Raw genomic sequence first — 14,839 nt, 5'->3', positions numbered from 1 at the left:
TTTTCTGCATGCTGTTAGTGGAAGAAGGTTGAATGGGCAGAGTTGGCCACAATCAAATGTAATTTACCATTTTCCTTGTGGAGTAAATCTTGCATGCAGCAAGTGTAGCTTTATTCATGCTGAATTTTTACATTAGGTGTTAAAATTACTATAATTGGCCAAAAATACTGTGGACTGTGTTTAAATCCATTGATATGATGTCTCAAGGGTTTTTTTGTTCACTAAAATTTGTTTCCAAAACTTCACTCTTGTTTTTTTGCCATTACTATTATCTACATCTCTGAGTTTGAAACATGCATTAATGGTTAATTTCATAAATAACTTATTTATAAATGTCTGTGTCTACACAGGTCTTAATGGTGTGTTTTCAATTAAATATGTTAATTTGTCGTGTTGTGTTTTAGGAGGCTGCTTTGAGGGCATACTACATAAATGATGACCAGCAGGATTATGAGCTTCAGACCTTCATGCAGCAGGTGCTGCTTTCTGATGATGTTATCAACAGGAACGATGCTGCAGAGGACAGCAACTTGGGCTCAGTATTCCGAGAATCTGTTCCTGAAGCTTGGATCATCAGAGCCAAACCAAAGGATGAGGAGGTGATCAGAATTTATCCTGCCTGGCTAAAGTGAGTATTTTCCTTCTTCATTATGAGGTTATCCTGTTTGGCCACATTTGTCCTCGGTAGTCTAGCCCTGTTTGTTTCAGTTATTGAAGCTGCAGAAGTACAGCAGAGAATGTACTTCTTGTTTCTGTATTTCAGGATTTTTGTGTTCATTTTTCTGAATGAGCAATATGCATATTATTCATTTCCATGTGCAACTTCTGCAGTTCTGTTTTCATGTGTTTGGTCAGGGAGATGCAATTTTACATTAACTATACCTGTAAACAAATTATGACATACACGTGTCACTTAAAAAATTGATGGGTTTTTTTTCAAAGAAATGTGAAGTAGGAAAAACTACAGTGTAGCTTCCCATGTGAGATTAGGAGGAAAAAAAAAGAAATTAAAAGTAACTGTTCCATATGCTACTGAGACAGTCTAAATTTTAAGCATATTTAGCAGTGAAAACAAAATGGTCTGGTGAGCTTTTCATTTCTGAAGAGCTGTGGGATCAGATTTAACCATTTGTTTGGTTTGCTGTTGCAACTACACTGCTAGATTTTATAAAAGACTTGCAGGTAATTTTGTGTATAGGAAGAAAATAATTTGCAGTGCTCCAGTTGTTACTACCAGATCCTTGAGATTAAAGTCTTTTCTTGTCTGTGGTACTGACACTGCATCTGCCATGAGTATCAGTAAGCAACTTTATTCAACTAATGCAAATTTGACACTTAGGTAAAAAAGTAACTTCCAGGATAAGTCAAATGATGATCCTAAAATAAGTGTTTATTTTCTCTTAGGGTGGGAATGGCATATGTTTCTCTACGAGTAAATAAGGATAGTACTGCGCAGACTGTGATCAAAGAAGTGCTTCCATTACTTGGAAGGCAGGTAACTGAAAGACCCCAAGCATGTCCATATACCACCTGAGTCACCCTGAAGTGGGGTGTATATATTTTTCTTTTCTGAAGAATTGCAGTTCCTTCATTTGCAGTGAATGTAAATGTTGTTGGTGTGGTAGATGATCTCTTGTGATTGGCCTGCTCCTCTAAGCTTGCTGGAAGGTACCACAGTCTTTCTGGGTTGAGCAGATCTACTTGTATGCACACAATGATTCCTGGAGTGCAGCATGTTTTTACTGGTTATTTATGTCTTCAGATATTTAAAACACACTTATAAATGTAGCTACATTGCTAATCTTACCTTATTGGGAAACTGGCAATTAGTTTCAGGATGATCATCTTGACTTCTAATTCTTTGTGCTGCTCTGCAAAGGAAATAATAGAATCATGGAGCATCTAAAGATAGAAAGGACCCATAAGGGTTACTGTGTCTTAACTTCCTGCTCCTTCCAGGACTACCTAAAACAAAACTGTAAGACTAACAGCATTGTCCAGACACTCAGAATTCTTGAATTCTCCCAGACTTGGTGCTGTGAATACTCTCCTGGTAATCTTGTTCCAGTGATCAGCCACCCTTCTCAGTGAAGAACCTTTTCCCAGTGTCAAGCTTGAACTTCCCTTGATGCTTTGTTTTCTTCCCTTGGGTCCTGTCACTGGTCACCAGAGAGAGGGTGTGAGCACCTCTCCCTTCACTGCCCTGCTGGAGGAAGCTGTTGACTGTGGTGAGGTGACCCCTCAGACTTCTCTTTTTCAGGATGAACAAACAAAGTGATGTCAGAGCATTCCTCCTAAGTCATGACCAGGAGTCTTTTCATCACTTGGTCATCCTGCTCTGGACACACTCAAATGGTTTGATGTCCTTCTTACATTGAGGCACCCAAAACTGCCTGCTGTACCTGAGATGAGGCACCCCAGTGCAGAGAAGAGTGGGACAATCCCCTCCCGAGACCAGCGGTGATGTTTTGCCTGATGCCCCCCAGGACATGGCTGGCCCTCCTGCCCAGCTCCGTGGCACTGCTGACTCATGTTCAACCTGCCATAAACCCAATCCACAAGGTCTCTTTCTGCAGGGCTGCTCTCCAGCTCTCCTCCTCCAATTTGTATTTTTAACCAGAATTACCCCATCCCAGATGGAGAATCTGGCAGTTGTTCATATTAAATTTCAAGTGGTTGGTTATTGCCAAGCTTTCTGCCGTATCCAGGTCTCTCTGTAAGGGTCCCCTACCCCTCTAGGGAGTCCATAGCTCCTCCTAGTATAGTATTGTCAGCAAACTCACTGTGCATTTGATTCCTGTATCCAGACAATTTATATAAACATTAAAGAGTCCTGGTCCTAAAACTGAGCAGTGGGGAACCCCACTGTGACTGGCTGCCAGGCTGATGTAACCCCATTTGCTATAACCCTTTGAGCCTGACCTGTCAGCCAGTTGTTCACCCAGTGCACTATGGGCTTGTCTAGCTGTGTTCTGGACAGGTTATCCAGAAGGATAAGGTGAGGGGCAGTATCAAAAGCTTTGCTAAAATCCAAACCCACCATAATCACTGGCTTCCCTTGGTCAGCTAGATGAGTGACCTTGTCATAAAAGGAAATTTTGTTGGCCAAACAGTACCTTCTCCTTGCTGACTGTGACCGATGACTTCATTGTCTCCAGTATTTTTCAAATACTCCCCAGAATAACCTTCTCAATAATTTTACCAGGCACTGAAAGAGATTGACAGGGTCTTCCTTTTTGCCCTTCTTAAACAACAACTTTCATTGAGTGAGAGCTTTCCAGACTCCTGAGAGCATTTAAAGATAATGGAGAGAGGTCCCATGATGACATCAGCCTGCTCCTTCAGTACCCTGGGTGAATTCCATTGGGCCCTGTAGTTTTCATGTGCTTTGGGCTGGAGCAGCAAGTCTCAAACAAGTTCAGGGTTGGCTTGGAGTCCCAGGGCTCGTTACTGGCATTGAGACAGAAGTGAAGGCTTTAAATGTCTCAGAAGACTTTGTCTGTATCCCTATTTTTGAGGTGACCAACCTCATGAAGCAAAGTGTCAGTATTATGTTTGATCTTTTTCTGTTGACAAGTTGAACTCTAGTTGAGCTTCAGCTGCAGAAATTTTCTCTCTGTAGTGGCAAGCAGCATCTCTGTAGTCCTCAAGGACTGCAAGGAAGGACTTCAGGCTGGAACAGCACTCTCATTCTTTACCATATGCATTCACCTCATTGGAGATTATTAATTACATCTTGTAGGGACTTTTAGGGAACATTTTAGTAGAATTTGCAGGCATGCTAAGCCACTGACAGTGCCAACCACACAAGTGTGGAGACACAAAGTTGTAGCGTGCATGTTTCATTCAGCAACTGGGGCTTGTGTGTACACCAGCAGATCAACACACCTCCACTGCTCCAGGGAACAGCCATGCTCACAGAAGGTGACTACTACCTTCTGTGGTTATTTACAGGGTACATAGGAACATGCATGTGGTTAGCCATCTGCAGTAGCTGCTAATTCCAGATCCCTGTCTAGGTGTACCCAGCTGTGTAATGCATGCAGCTCATTTTGTACTATGGAATGGTTCTAGGATTTGTTGTCAGTCTGTTTCCTGAAATACTGTGGACCTTTTAACAAAATTGGAAAAACTAGGTCCGAAGTTTTGTCTCATCTGAAAAAAGCAACTGTCAAAGAGTACAGTTGGATATCCTGTTTGGGAAAGATCTTCACAGGGAAGCTAGTTGTATGCTGTAAGAGATTTAATTCTTTGGCTCAATTACAATTTCTCCAATAGTGATAATTTTTAAACACTCTTATCATTTCTCTGTATAGAGTTGCACATACAGGAAATCTCTTCTTAATATCCAGAACTTGCCTGTGCTGAAGATCCTCCAAGTCACTTTCATCAAATATCAGGCAACGCATATGTTGAGGCTCTTAACACCCTTGTTCATGACACGTAAAGAAATACCATTTATCTCTTGAGTCTCAAGGCCAAATATTAAGAAAATTCTTCAATCCTGAGTGTCACATGTTTTCAGGGTTTCAATAATTGTAAATGGTTCAGCTCTTATCTGTTGCACCTTTTCTGGTCCAGCTGCACAGGACTTGTGTGGTCCCTGGCAGTAGGTTGGAGAAGAGGCTCTGGCACACATGAGGAGATCAGTGCCTATGGACTGTCCCAGGCAGCACGGGGTGGTCAACCTGCTTTTGCCAAGCCTGGTTCCTGGGCCATCTTCTCAAAGTGCACGTTCATTCCCACTGCTGCATGCTTTCTCTGGATGGACACTCTGGAAATACCCTAGATGAGCTGCTGATCTCTGAAGCAGAAATAGAGTTAACTGTGCTGTACAGGTGCCCCTTCACAATGTGGCTGTGAGGATGCCAATGTATTTAAGATCATGGGAGCCTGCTGCCATGAGTGTGTAAAATGAAGGTTATTCCTGACCAGGAAGGAGTTGGTTAAAGGAAAACCATCATGATTGATTGAAAAATGTTTAGTTTTTATGGTCTAGTATATAACACAATAACATAAACATCTGGCAAAATCATGTTGTTTAGAAGCTGCATTTACATGTTGCATCTTTTGGCAGACAGAGTGCCTCCAGAATTTCAAACTGGTAGAAGTGCTTATGGGCAGTAAGCAAGGTAAGTAAAGGAGTCTTGGTCAAAGGCACATCTGTAACTGATCTTCAAGGGGTTTTTTTTCCCATTCCAACACAGTTACAAATGAAACTTAATGATGATGTTGAAATACTTAATCAGAAATTATGCTGGTTCTTTTCAGCCTCATATGTCCTGTGGGAATTACGTTCCCTTCTCTTTCTTCATAATCACAATAAAAGTTAATTTGGGGTTTCTGGTGGGCATTGACACTTTGGCCCTGTTTGGGAGAGCTATATTAACTGACATAATTTTCTTAACTATAGTTATTCATTAAAGATTAATTCTAAAGTTCAAATGACTCCTTTCCTCTCTCTTCTTTCCCCTGACAGAGCCCCCAAACAAGAGTAAGTTTAAGTCCAAAGATTAGACCAAGTAATACATGTGTGTGTTAGGAAGTACAGAAATCTCCAGTCCTAGAGTTGCTCTAGTGTTTTGTGATCCTGCAGGAGCTGAGCTGGTGTTCTCCAAGTTCACATCCCTGTGTGCTTCAGTGTTTGTAAGGTTGCACAGAGAGATAAATAAAGCCATTGAAGCAGTCTGATGCCCTGGCCACAGCTGATTAAATACCTTTGTAGTTCAAAAACTGGCTCAATACTTCCCTTTATTTGTGAGCATTATTGGGAAGTTGATTTATAAGGTTATTGTAGCCTTGTGAATGTCTTAGCCTTGGTTGGTTTCTGGTGCTCTGTTTTAAAGAATCATTTGCAAGCTTACTTTAACCAGAAGTTTTTAGAATTCTTTTAATATTTTAGTAAAACACAAAAGTTGGTTATTAGTGTAGTTGTGAGGGAATATAGTTTTAATGTCTTCTGTCAAATAGGTAGATTGTTACTGCTTGTCTTTTGAGTGGGTTCAGCCTGTTTCTGCCTTTTTTAAAGGAGAGTGGTGTTTAGGAAGTGTGAAAAAATTCAGACTCTTCCAAACACCTACATGTTTTTACTGTTGAATAATGAGTATTTTGGGTCAGCATGGTCTCTTTTGTTAGAGTTAGTTTTATGCAAAGTTGTGCTTTTTTCTTAATTTTTTTCTTACTGTTTTTGTTTAATTAAACCTGATAATAATTTGCAGTCCTTTCTAATATCATTAATGTTCTTGCTGTCTCCAGTTCAGCGCATGGTTTTGGACAACCAGGAACTGATTCTTAACAGATTCAAGGACATAAGAAAGGTAAATCTGAAAAAGAAATATGATTCTCTTGTATTATATGGAGTGACCTTTCTTACAGAAAAAGCGAGTAATTGGCTACTCCTCAAGCTGGCTAGTCTGTAAAGAAGCTAAGAGCTTGAACTGAAGTTTGTTTCTGTTTGTGATGTTCTTTAGGCATAGTGGATGGAATTGCTAAGTGCAGAACTATTTTGAATTTTGTTTCATGGTATCTTTTTGCCAAATGTCGCATCATTTATTTTCCTTTATTTTGGTAGACTTCAATACGTCAGATGAATCAAACAAGATTCTACATTGTGGAAAACAGTAAATCTGTTGTACAAGTAAATTTATTTGTTGGTGGCCTTCCACCTCAGCTTTCCCCTGAAGAGTATACAAATATTCTCAAGGAAGAATTAGCTATCAAAAGTAAGTAAACACGTGCATTTTCAGATACATTATCTTATACAGAACAAAATGTAGCATCTATTGCTCATTTGTTATTATTTTTATTAACTTTTTCTGACTTTATGTAAAAAGATTGTTCTGCCTTGTACTTGCATGGGATTTTTTAAATTCATTTTAACATGCTTGTGGTTGCATGGGAAATATAACAGCTCATTATTTACAGAATTATGACATTACTTGAGTTATATGTGACCACACCTTTTTTGGGGGGGTGAAAAATCATCACTTTTTAAAGAACTGTACGTACCTTAAACCATTTAAAGTATGTCAGTGCAGGTTAATACCCTATACATGAATGTCCCTTGCCTTTTTTAACCTCTGACACTTTTTGCATGGGCTGTTCTCCAGGGTAGTCATGAGCTTTGTGCCTGGTCATGGAGAAGTGTGAGCTGTGTATGCACACATATATGGACAAACACTCAGGGAAAACAATTGAATATTTTTTTTCAAAGAAGTGTAATTGATTTTTCGCACTAGTCCTTCAACAAACACTTTCTATAAACAGTGTCAGGAATGTGTTGTGCTTTTTGTTTCAGGAAACGAAGTATTTTTCCCAGTCTTTTATGTAACTTCAAGAGGAATTAAACTTTAAATGCATAGTCACCTTTTATGAAAATCAGTTTAGCTTTTCTTACTTACAAAGTAAACTTAGGAGAGGGAAAATATTAGCTGGAGATTCTCCCTATATTTGTATAACTTTTAATATTTATTTATGTTTTATTTATGTAACTTTTAAAATACTTTAAATATTTACTCTAAATGTACCCAAGGTTTTATGTGTTTATATTTTTACCCTTTGCAGCAAATGTGGTATCTGTGAGTCATGTTTATCAAGCGCAAGGTAAGCATTAAGATTTTTAGTCTTGCAAACTATGTCTGTTTTCAAAACTGCAGCCTAATGCTAGAGGCTGAAAGCTCAGACTGTGTTACTCTTACTGCATATGGAAAAAGCCCTTCAGGTCAAATGTAACATCTTGTATTTATGAAGAGCAGTAGATTGTAGTTACCTATCTAAAAAAGTTAAAAGGTTGGCTTCATGCCCCTCAGGTACCAGAAGGTGGTAATACTTCATCATAAAAATGAGTTTTGAAGTTGCATTTCAACTAACTCCACAGTAATCTAACACCACAGAACTGTTACAAACCCTTCAAGTGCTCTCTCTTGATTTTGACTTCTAAAATACTAAAATTTGGTAGTGCATTTGGACTCTATGGGATTGTTTCACAGTCAGTGTTTCCTAGCACAGTGTTAAGAGCTGGGGTTCAATGGCTGGCAGCTGAAGAAAATACATTGATCTCTGTGTTCATCCTTTGAGCTGTTCCTTTGCTTTTGCTGTACAAATATTACGTGAGCAAGGTTGGAGACGGGTTGTGGCTTCTGAGACCTGGAGCAGCACTGACTCTGGGCAGCGTTAGTGTAGCGATCAAGTGGAGATCTGCATTTGGTAAAACTCAGAAGTGTGGCATTCTCTCTTCTGCGTGTTTAGGTGTCTGTATGTGAGATGTTACAGGTTCTTTAACAGTTTCACATCTCTGCTAAAAGGATCTTTCTGTGTCATGGTTTGGAAGACCGATGTGTGCTTCCTTTGTATATTTGCAGTCTCCACATGGCTAATTAATACTTTTCATAAGGAGAACTATAAAGCTTTCAGATGTGTCTTCTCCTTCTCATACTTCTTGTTTTTGTTTGTTCTTCTCGTGTCACAGCATCATTGAACCAAATGTACATTCATGTGGTTTTTAGATGTTTCTGTTTGTATATGATTTTTATTGTCATCTTCTTTCATTCGTGTCTTTGTGTTTCTCATCACTTTCTGACTCTCCCTTTTCCTTGCACCCAGATTGTGTTACCAGCTGACATCTCATATGCTGCTTGTTATTTACTTTGATCTTATCCTGCCCCATTTTGTTCACATTAAATATCCTACTTTAAACTAACTTGTCAGTATTTTTTTAAATTTTTCTCTTTTGTCTTCCTTTCTTCCCCAGTTTCCTCTTACAGGACCTAAACCAACATAAAGATCTAAGACTGATTTTCAAACCAAATCTTTGCTTGTGTTAATTGTTACAGAAATATTGCTAATGAATGGAACTAATGGATTTTTAATAATGAGATACAAAATTCAACTTGAACTTTTGTCAGTTGTACATGATGAGAACAGCATGTTATGTTAAAGAGTAGGCAAATAGGCCCTACCTGTGAAGCTCAAACGAAGTCTTAAAATATACATTAGTTCTGTGCTGCAGTTCTTGTCATCAGACTGCTTTGCTTTAACAAAAATCTGAGGTGTGTTTCAGGATACGAAGGAAGTTTGAGAACAGAACAGCCCAGTTCACTGATAACAAAAAACTGCAGAGTATCTGAGTAAACGTCTGCTGTGATATGAGACCTATTTCCTGATAATAATAGAAAATACTAAAAAATAGTTCTGATGCCTCTTTACAGGTGCTGTTGTACTCCAAATTTCATGTTTTTCTGAAGCTGAAAGAATATATATGCTAGTTAAAGATACAGTTATCAATGACAAGGCTCTGAATGCTGTGGTGATTCCTGAAGTTATGGTAAGAGATGGGTATGAACAACTGCCCTAAAAGTCTTTCTGTTGTAACTAAATGAAAATACTTTTTGTTTAAAGAGGCCACACAGTGATTTTCTGTAAGTAGTGTGACAAAAAAAAAATTTCAAGTTGAATTGTTGATACACAGCTCCCTAACTGCAACTCTAAAGGGGAGAAAAACATTTTTTTCTCTCTGTTTCTTTTCATGATCAAAAACTTAGGTGGGGTTTTAGTTTTAGCCAGCATATCTAGAAATGTCTACAGCAACTTTGTTTTGTGGACTTAAATGTGTTTCCTCACTAACCATGAGGTAAAGTACTTTTGCTTATCTTCACATTTGCAGTATCTTTTTTTTCTCCATTCTGTAGCAGGGGGAATCTGACCTTGTTTAGACCTTGTGGATTTCAGAAGAACATAGTCTTAGAAGCACAAAGAGACTTTAGGTGAAGAGACTTTTCTCAAATTCAGGCTTGATTCTGATTTATTAATTTTCATGGTTACAAATCACTTTCATATGAATCAGTTGGTTTAATAATAGTTTTTGTGTTGAGAAAGGAGAGTCAAGCTGAAAAGAGAGAAATGATTAACTGAATGAAGTGCTATTTTTAGCCAGGATGATATAGGTTATGTCCAAAAGAGAGTGTTGCCATAGTTACTGTCTCCTGAGCTGTTATGTGTCTTGCAATTTACTGTCTTCTGGAGTTGCATTATGACAAGAGAAGTGAGAGTCTTGGTTTGACTTCTTGAAATTTGAAATGAAAGAATGTCAAAAACATTCAAAAATTTTGTAATTAGGGGGAATTATGAAACAACTTCAGATGGGAGGGTCTCAAGTCCAGTAGCCATAGTTGTTTACTTACATACCTGCTTTTACCATTTAAAAATGAGTCCTGCACTTGTCAAAGTTTTCTGAAGGGTTTTTTTCTTTTTCTAATGAGCAGATACTAGTGGTAAGTGCTTACATGCAACTGGCAAGATTAGAAGATATACTCCCTCCAAAAACACTGAGAACCTTGTTCTTATGAATGTGTAGAAATTATGTTTTGTGAAATCCTTAGAAACGAAAGCCCCGCCTTGTCCAAACTAGGTTTCAGAGTGCCTGTAATGAGAAGCAAAAAGCAGCGTGGAGATGGAACTGCTGTAGGGTACTTGTTTTTGAGATTTTAGGCAAACGCATTATGAGCCTGTGTTAGGTGTCTGGGGTGTGAAGTTGAACGTACTCCTCTCTATTGATTAAATGTGTCTCCTTTTCAGACACTTGAGTATGTTTGAAGTGAATTTCATGATGCCAGAAAAATGTGGATAATGATGTCTGTTATCTGGCACAAGGTATCTTTAGAAACTCCAGTTCAGGGGACTTCTAGGGATTAATTTCTAATGTGTAAGGAGAGGGGCTGTATATGGGCACAAACATTGTGTTTCTGTTTCAGCATTGTTTATGTTTGGTCATCTCACTGAAATAAGAGTTAGTCTAAATGATAGTTCAAGTGGGTTTTTTTATATGACTTGGCCTCCCAGGTTATGCCATTCATTAGTTCCCCAAGGTAAACTGACGAGTGACTGGTGACTCTACTATAGGTAGTAATTGAACTAGATGATCTCCTGAGGTACTTTCCCACCTGGACTATCATTTTATTCTGTGATAATAGTAGCATTTGTTTATAGATGTGGTCATTTAAATACAGTACCAGGAACTACACAGGAACTGAGCACAATACTAAATTTACACTATATTTGACATCCCTTTTGTGAGTGAAATACAGAGAAATTGGGGATGAAAGGGTAATGATTTTTCCAAATTGCAGCATACATTATTTAAAAAAAGTAAACATAACACAACAAACCTAAACAGCCCTGTTTAAAAGTTGATAAAAACACAGAAGTAAGTTGGTGGTTAACAAGTTGCTAGTCCATTTTTCTGATGTGAGATTTGCTTCCTCTGTGTCTGATATACCTTCTAAGGAGGATGCACAGTTCTAGTCTGGCATGGTCTGGTCTACCAGAAGCAATTTACCATTACTACCAAGTCTGAATGTAGAATCGGTTTGCATCAACTGCTTATTTGAAAATCAAGTAGTTAGTGTTATCAGATGTGTTGATCTGTTTCAGGCATGTAAGAATTTAATCAAACATTTTTTCATTTCACAATATTCAAATAAATGACAATACTCTCTTCATTGGAGTGCGGAAAATGCAGTATTTTACAAAGCTGTTGAGCTGCTGTGTGTAAGAAGCTGCAGGAACAGTTTGGTTTCAGTCTTTGATATTATGTCAAGGTGAAAGACATTGCAGGGCTAAATCTTTGAATTCAGAGCTAATTTACTAGAACTTCTTTTGCAGCACTGGAAAGCAAGGAAGTCAGCAGAGAGTTGAATGAGGCCAATATCAGCACAGGTTTTTGTGACTTTATCACTAATACCTTTTACTAGTGGACTGCCCTCTTATGTTTAGGTTGCTTAAGAGTAATAGAAAAAGATGTAGGAGTTTCCTAAATAGATGAAACTTTCCATTTCATTCATTCCACTAATTCCTCACACAAATACTGACAACTTAAAAGCATGGTAGATTAATGAGCATTTTTTGCCAAAACACGACAAAAGATTACTTTTCACTCTCTGAAAGGGCTATCGCCGTTTTCACCCTTCACTGGAATGGGCTGCCCAGGGAAGTGGTAGAGTCACCATCCCTGAAGGTGTTCAGGAAGTGACTGGATGTGGCACTTAGTGCCATGGTCTAATCGACAAAGTGGCTATCAGTCAAAGGTTGGACTTCATAGTCTTGCAGGTCTTTTCCAACTTTAGTGATTCTGTGATTCTCCCATTTCTGCAATATGCCAAAAAGTTAAGAAAAGGCTTGGAGATTGACTCAGCTGCTGCTCCATTTGCATTAAGACACCTTGCACACAATTCCTCATTAGATGAGTCCTTTCTGGCCAGGGGGGAGGAACTTTGTGCTTGAGGTATCATGAGTCCTTGCAAATGGGAAATGCTGTTGGGATCCCACTTGCAAATTTTGAATTTTACTTGTGACTTAGAGATATCTGCAGTTCTTGGAGACAGCCCCACCACCCTGGAGGATGTGCCGTGGTTGCCATGCTGGTAGGCCTGTGGCTCAGAACACCTTGTTCTGCCTTCTGATGAGATGTGATTACCCAGTACATTCAGCAGAAAGGGGATTAGCACGGATGATAAACATGTTGCCCCAGCCTGAAGCCATGTTGTGCTAATCTTGATAAATTAAGCAGTTCATGGTGACTGTAAGAATGTCTAAATCACACAGACTCCTTCAGCTGTCTTGAAGAAGAACAAGCAATAAATTCCCTCCTGAATGCCAGCCAACACAAAACCCCTCTGTAGATTTCATTCCTCAAGCAGAGCACTGAAGCCAGTGCTGAAGGGGGAAGGGAGTCCTCGGGCTGTGAGTCACATACTGTCTTCTGTCCAAGTAACAAACTCATTCGTATGTCCCCAGTGGGGCTTTATTGAGGGATTTTAAAAGATTCTGCAGCGTAAGAGTTCTAGTCTTGTGGGCATCTGTAATTGTATTGAAGAGTGCATTTTTGAGAAAGCACGACAGCAGCCCTGCTCTGCTATACAAACTGTCGTAGAGTTTTTAACCCCTACCGAAAAATAATTGTTTTCATAGAAGCTGGCCTTTATCTAGGGATTTAGCACTGTTTCTTACTCCTGTAAGCTTGATGAAGAGTCATGATGGGAAGCAAGTTAATGGTAAGGATAAGTACTTTCTAGAATACTTTTTTATTCTGCATAAGTGCGTCTGTCACTCAGTGAGTATAATTAGGATTTTACATTAGAAGATACATGAAGAAAGCCGGTTTTGAGTCGCAGGACTGCTCAGTTTACACTACATGCAGATATTTTATTAGCTCGAAGCATTCCCCACAGCTGCTTATGAATCTTAGCATTCAGGGTATATGTTTAACTGTTTGGATTTTTTTTTGGTACAATATTGGCACTTGACAGGAAATTTAGATAGCAATTTTGTAGAAACTGTAAATACATATTGGCAATAATTTATATTTACTTCAGAAATATCTCAGATGACTTTACAAAACACAGCTGTGCTTTTGAATACTTCAGAGTATACCATGTCTCTATTATACCATGTCTGTAACTATTGCAATTCTCTGAAGTTCCTTTTGAATTATTTTAAGTTGCTTGGTTTTAAATCCAGTGCACTGGGACTTGGCTGTCAAAGTAAGTAACATAAAACATATTCAACATGTCACTTCTAAATGTCCCAAACCAGTATTTTTAGAAACTGGTATCCTGAAGAAGAGAAGATAATCAAATGGTCTTGTCACATTCAGGCAAGGTGTTTGTTGGACTTCATTGTTGGGCTGGATTCTTTTCTTTCTTTTTTGAAAAAGTTTTAATTTACTTTGAGCTGCAGAACTTAGTATTTTTTTTCTTTTTATTATTCCTTTAACCCCCTTTTTCTTAAACCCCACAAATTTCTGGGCATTAGACCAAGCCTGAGGTTTCAGGTTGCTGTTATTTTTCAGAAAATTGAAGTGGCTTCAGATGAAATTTAGATAGTAAAAAAACTCTGAAGAGGAAGAAATAGGAAGTGGTCAGGAGAGAAGGTAGGGCTGAGTGGAAGCTGGACAAAGAGTGCAGGAAGGATGCAGCTTTCTCTGTTACCCCATGAAACATGATGTTTCCTTTCAGAGCTGCTCTGCCTTTTGTTGCTTGTGGGATTTAACCCCACACAGTTCTACAGGCTGTGAGCAGAGTGGCTGGAAAATGGCACAGCATGACCAACCTGGGGATGCTGGTCGACAGCTGACTGAACATGAGCTATCTGTGTGCCCAGGTGGCCAAGAAGGCCGGTAGTATTCTGGCCTGTATCAAGAATAGTGTAGCCAGTGGGACTAGGGAAGTGATCTCCCCCTGTACTCAGCACTGGTGAGGGTGCACCTTGAGCACTGTGTCCAGTTTTGGGCCACTCACTTTAAAAGGGACATGGAAGTATTGGAGCCTGTCCAGTGAAGGGCAACAAGGCTCATGAAGGGTCTAGGAATGGCTGAGGGAGCTGGGTTTGTTTAGGCTCAGGGAGGCTCAGGTGAGGATCTCATTGCTCTCTCCCACCACCTGAAAGGAGGTTGTGGTGAGGTTGAGGCTAGTCCCTTCTGCCATGCCTGCAGTGAGAGGATAAGAGGAAATGGCCTTGAGCTCAGACAGGGGAGATTCAGATTAGATACTGAAAAAAATTTTCACTGTCAGAGTGATCAGTCATTGGAATGGGTTGCCCAGGGAGGTGCTGGAGTCACCATCCCCAAAGGTGTTCTAGCAGTGGGTGAGGTGGTGTTTAGTGGCTGAGGGGTTACAGTAGTGGTGCCAGGCTCGCAGTCGGACTGGCTGATATTAAAGGTCTCTTCCAGTCTTGATGATTCTGTGATTATCAAAGGACCATTCTAAGCAAGATATGGGAGATGATAGTGCAGGAACTGATGGAGTAATGAGATGGCCTTTACTTCTGGAAAAGCCAGAGCTCTGTT

The 14,839-nt window shown here is 39.3% G+C and overlaps 1 protein-coding gene across 1 annotated transcript in view; it reads left to right on the top strand.

Annotated features, from left to right (window-relative positions):
- DGKQ (diacylglycerol kinase theta) overlaps window positions 1-14,839 on the top strand; it is a 93,432-nt gene that overhangs the window by 55,706 nt on the left and 22,887 nt on the right. Inside the window, 7 exon segments of the mRNA XM_071580773.1 lie at window positions 405-628; window positions 1,405-1,495; window positions 5,078-5,132; window positions 6,256-6,317; window positions 6,572-6,722; window positions 7,564-7,602; window positions 9,207-9,322. Coding sequence (XP_071436874.1) covers window positions 405-628; window positions 1,405-1,495; window positions 5,078-5,132; window positions 6,256-6,317; window positions 6,572-6,722; window positions 7,564-7,602; window positions 9,207-9,322 — 738 coding nt within the window.

This window comes from Pithys albifrons, chromosome Z (genome assembly GCF_047495875.1).
Source record: "Pithys albifrons albifrons isolate INPA30051 chromosome Z, PitAlb_v1, whole genome shotgun sequence".
In the NCBI taxonomy this organism is placed as follows: Eukaryota; Metazoa; Chordata; class Aves; order Passeriformes; family Thamnophilidae; genus Pithys; species Pithys albifrons.
This window is presented reverse-complemented; position numbering and strand designations above follow the sequence as displayed.